We start from the raw sequence: 1669 nt of genomic DNA, 5'->3' as shown, positions 1-1669 counted from the left end.
CCGCCGTCAGCGCGGCGGACTGCTGCGGCGCTCCGACCGCCTTTGCGGCGGCCGAGGTGAGCCAATTCATCGACTTGAGGACCGTGTCCGCCGCCTTGGAGACGGCGTCGTCCGCGGCGTCGGCGTCGGCCGAGGACGCCTCGCCCGGAGGCTTGCCCACGGCCGCGGACGCCTAGAGGACATGCCCCGCGGGACACGTCACGGACATGTCCCGGTTGGGTCGTCCGTGCCCGGCGGCGAGGCCTGCTCGAGCTTGAGCATGTAGGCGCGCAGGCAGCCGAGCGCGGTCTCGCGCACCTGCCGGTGTGCAGCGGGAGCGTGAGGGCAGCGCATCACGCTGCGGCACGCTGCGGCAGCTCTCGACGGCCATGCGCCCTCGAGCGTACAGTGGGGGGGCCGTGGCGGCGGATTCGAGCGGCAAGGCGGCAAGGTGAACGAGTGCAGCGCTGTGGGCTGCGTCGGCGAGGCTCGCGCACCCCTCCTCCTTTGGCCGAGCGCCACCGGCGAATCTCGGCGAATCTCGGCGGGTCTCGGCGTCTCGGCGGGTCTCGGCGGGTCTGGGCGAGTCCGGGGCGAGTCCGCACCTCTCGCTCCGGGTCAAGCACCATCGGCGCGACGGCGGCGAGGACGCGCGTCGCGGCGTCGATGGGCTTGTAGTACTGCTGCGTCGCCGAGAAGGAGAGGAGGCCGGCGTTGCGGCCGGGCGGGAAGGGGTCCTTGAGGGATCGCGTGAAGGCGGGGATGAGGACGCGCTCCCTCTCACTCGCGTCGAGGTGGACGGCGATCTTGCCTGCGACCGAGAGGCGCCGAGAGATGTCGCCGAGGTCGCTCCGAGCTAGTCGCCGCGGGGGAGGGAGGGGGGGGGGGGAGGGGTTGCTCGCCGAGGCAGATGGTCGTGTTGGTTCGGATGGCGGCCTCCTCGTCGAGCTGCAGCTTGGCGAAGGCGCGCATCACCTTGCGGGCACGCGGTGTGTGTGCGCCTCTCGCCCCCTTGCCGGCTAGTGGTGGCGGTAGGCTGTGCGCCTGCCCCATGTTGCCGCGAGAGAGCTTCGGCGCGAGGGCAACCATCGACTTGACCTGCTCCCAGGAGGAGGGGGTGTGAAGAGACTTGGCAACCGTCGACTTGGCGACCATCGGCTTGACCGTGAGCTCGCGCAGCACGGGCGACGTGTCTGCGAAGCCGAGCGAGACGTGGCCTAAGGAGGGGGGGGAGCGAGGCCTCGCCGCGGGGTGGGTAGACGTGTCTGCGACGTGTCTGCGAGGCGAGGCCGAAGACGGTCTCGTTGATGACGCGCGCCGACAGGTGCTCCATCAGCGCGGGCAGGGTCTGCAGCAGCGGGATGCGCATCGAGCGGTCCGTGTTCGCGAAGAGCTTGACAACGGTGGGCACGACCTGGGACGGCGTGAGGAGGGGAGAGAAGGGGTCGTCCGTGGTCGCGACGAGGCGGGGCCACGGCAGGGAGGTGGCCTGTGACTGCATGTCCTCCTCCGACAGGCCGTCCTTGGCGATCCGCAGCAGCGGCTCGAGCGCCTGGCAGCAACAAGTCGTGCCGTCGGTGCGAGGTCCTCGCGGCGAGGCGAGGTGTGCCCTCGGTGTACGGAGTCCTTGGCCGAGGCGCCGCCGTACTCGAGCGCGTTTGTCAGCGCGGGGAGGACCTGCGGGAGAGGA

The 1669-nt window shown here is 71.1% G+C and overlaps 1 protein-coding gene across 1 annotated transcript in view; it reads right to left on the bottom strand.

Moving 5' to 3' along the window:
• EMIHUDRAFT_223680 (hypothetical protein) overlaps positions 1-1669 on the bottom strand; it is a gene marked incomplete at both ends in the record, with an annotated part of 5576 nt that overhangs the window by 1022 nt on the left and 2885 nt on the right. The window contains 4 exons of the mRNA XM_005791570.1: positions 21-172; positions 585-790; positions 966-1196; positions 1252-1531. Coding sequence (XP_005791627.1) covers positions 21-172; positions 585-790; positions 966-1196; positions 1252-1531 — 869 coding nt within the window. The remainder of the gene's footprint in view (positions 1-20; positions 173-584; positions 791-965; positions 1197-1251; positions 1532-1669) is intronic.

The sequence above is a fragment of the Emiliania huxleyi genome (genome assembly GCF_000372725.1).
Source record: "Emiliania huxleyi CCMP1516 unplaced genomic scaffold EMIHUscaffold_111, whole genome shotgun sequence".
NCBI classification, from domain to species: Eukaryota; Haptophyta; order Isochrysidales; family Noelaerhabdaceae; genus Emiliania; species Emiliania huxleyi.
Note: the sequence above shows the minus strand (reverse complement) of the source record. Positions and strands in the feature narration are given on the sequence as shown.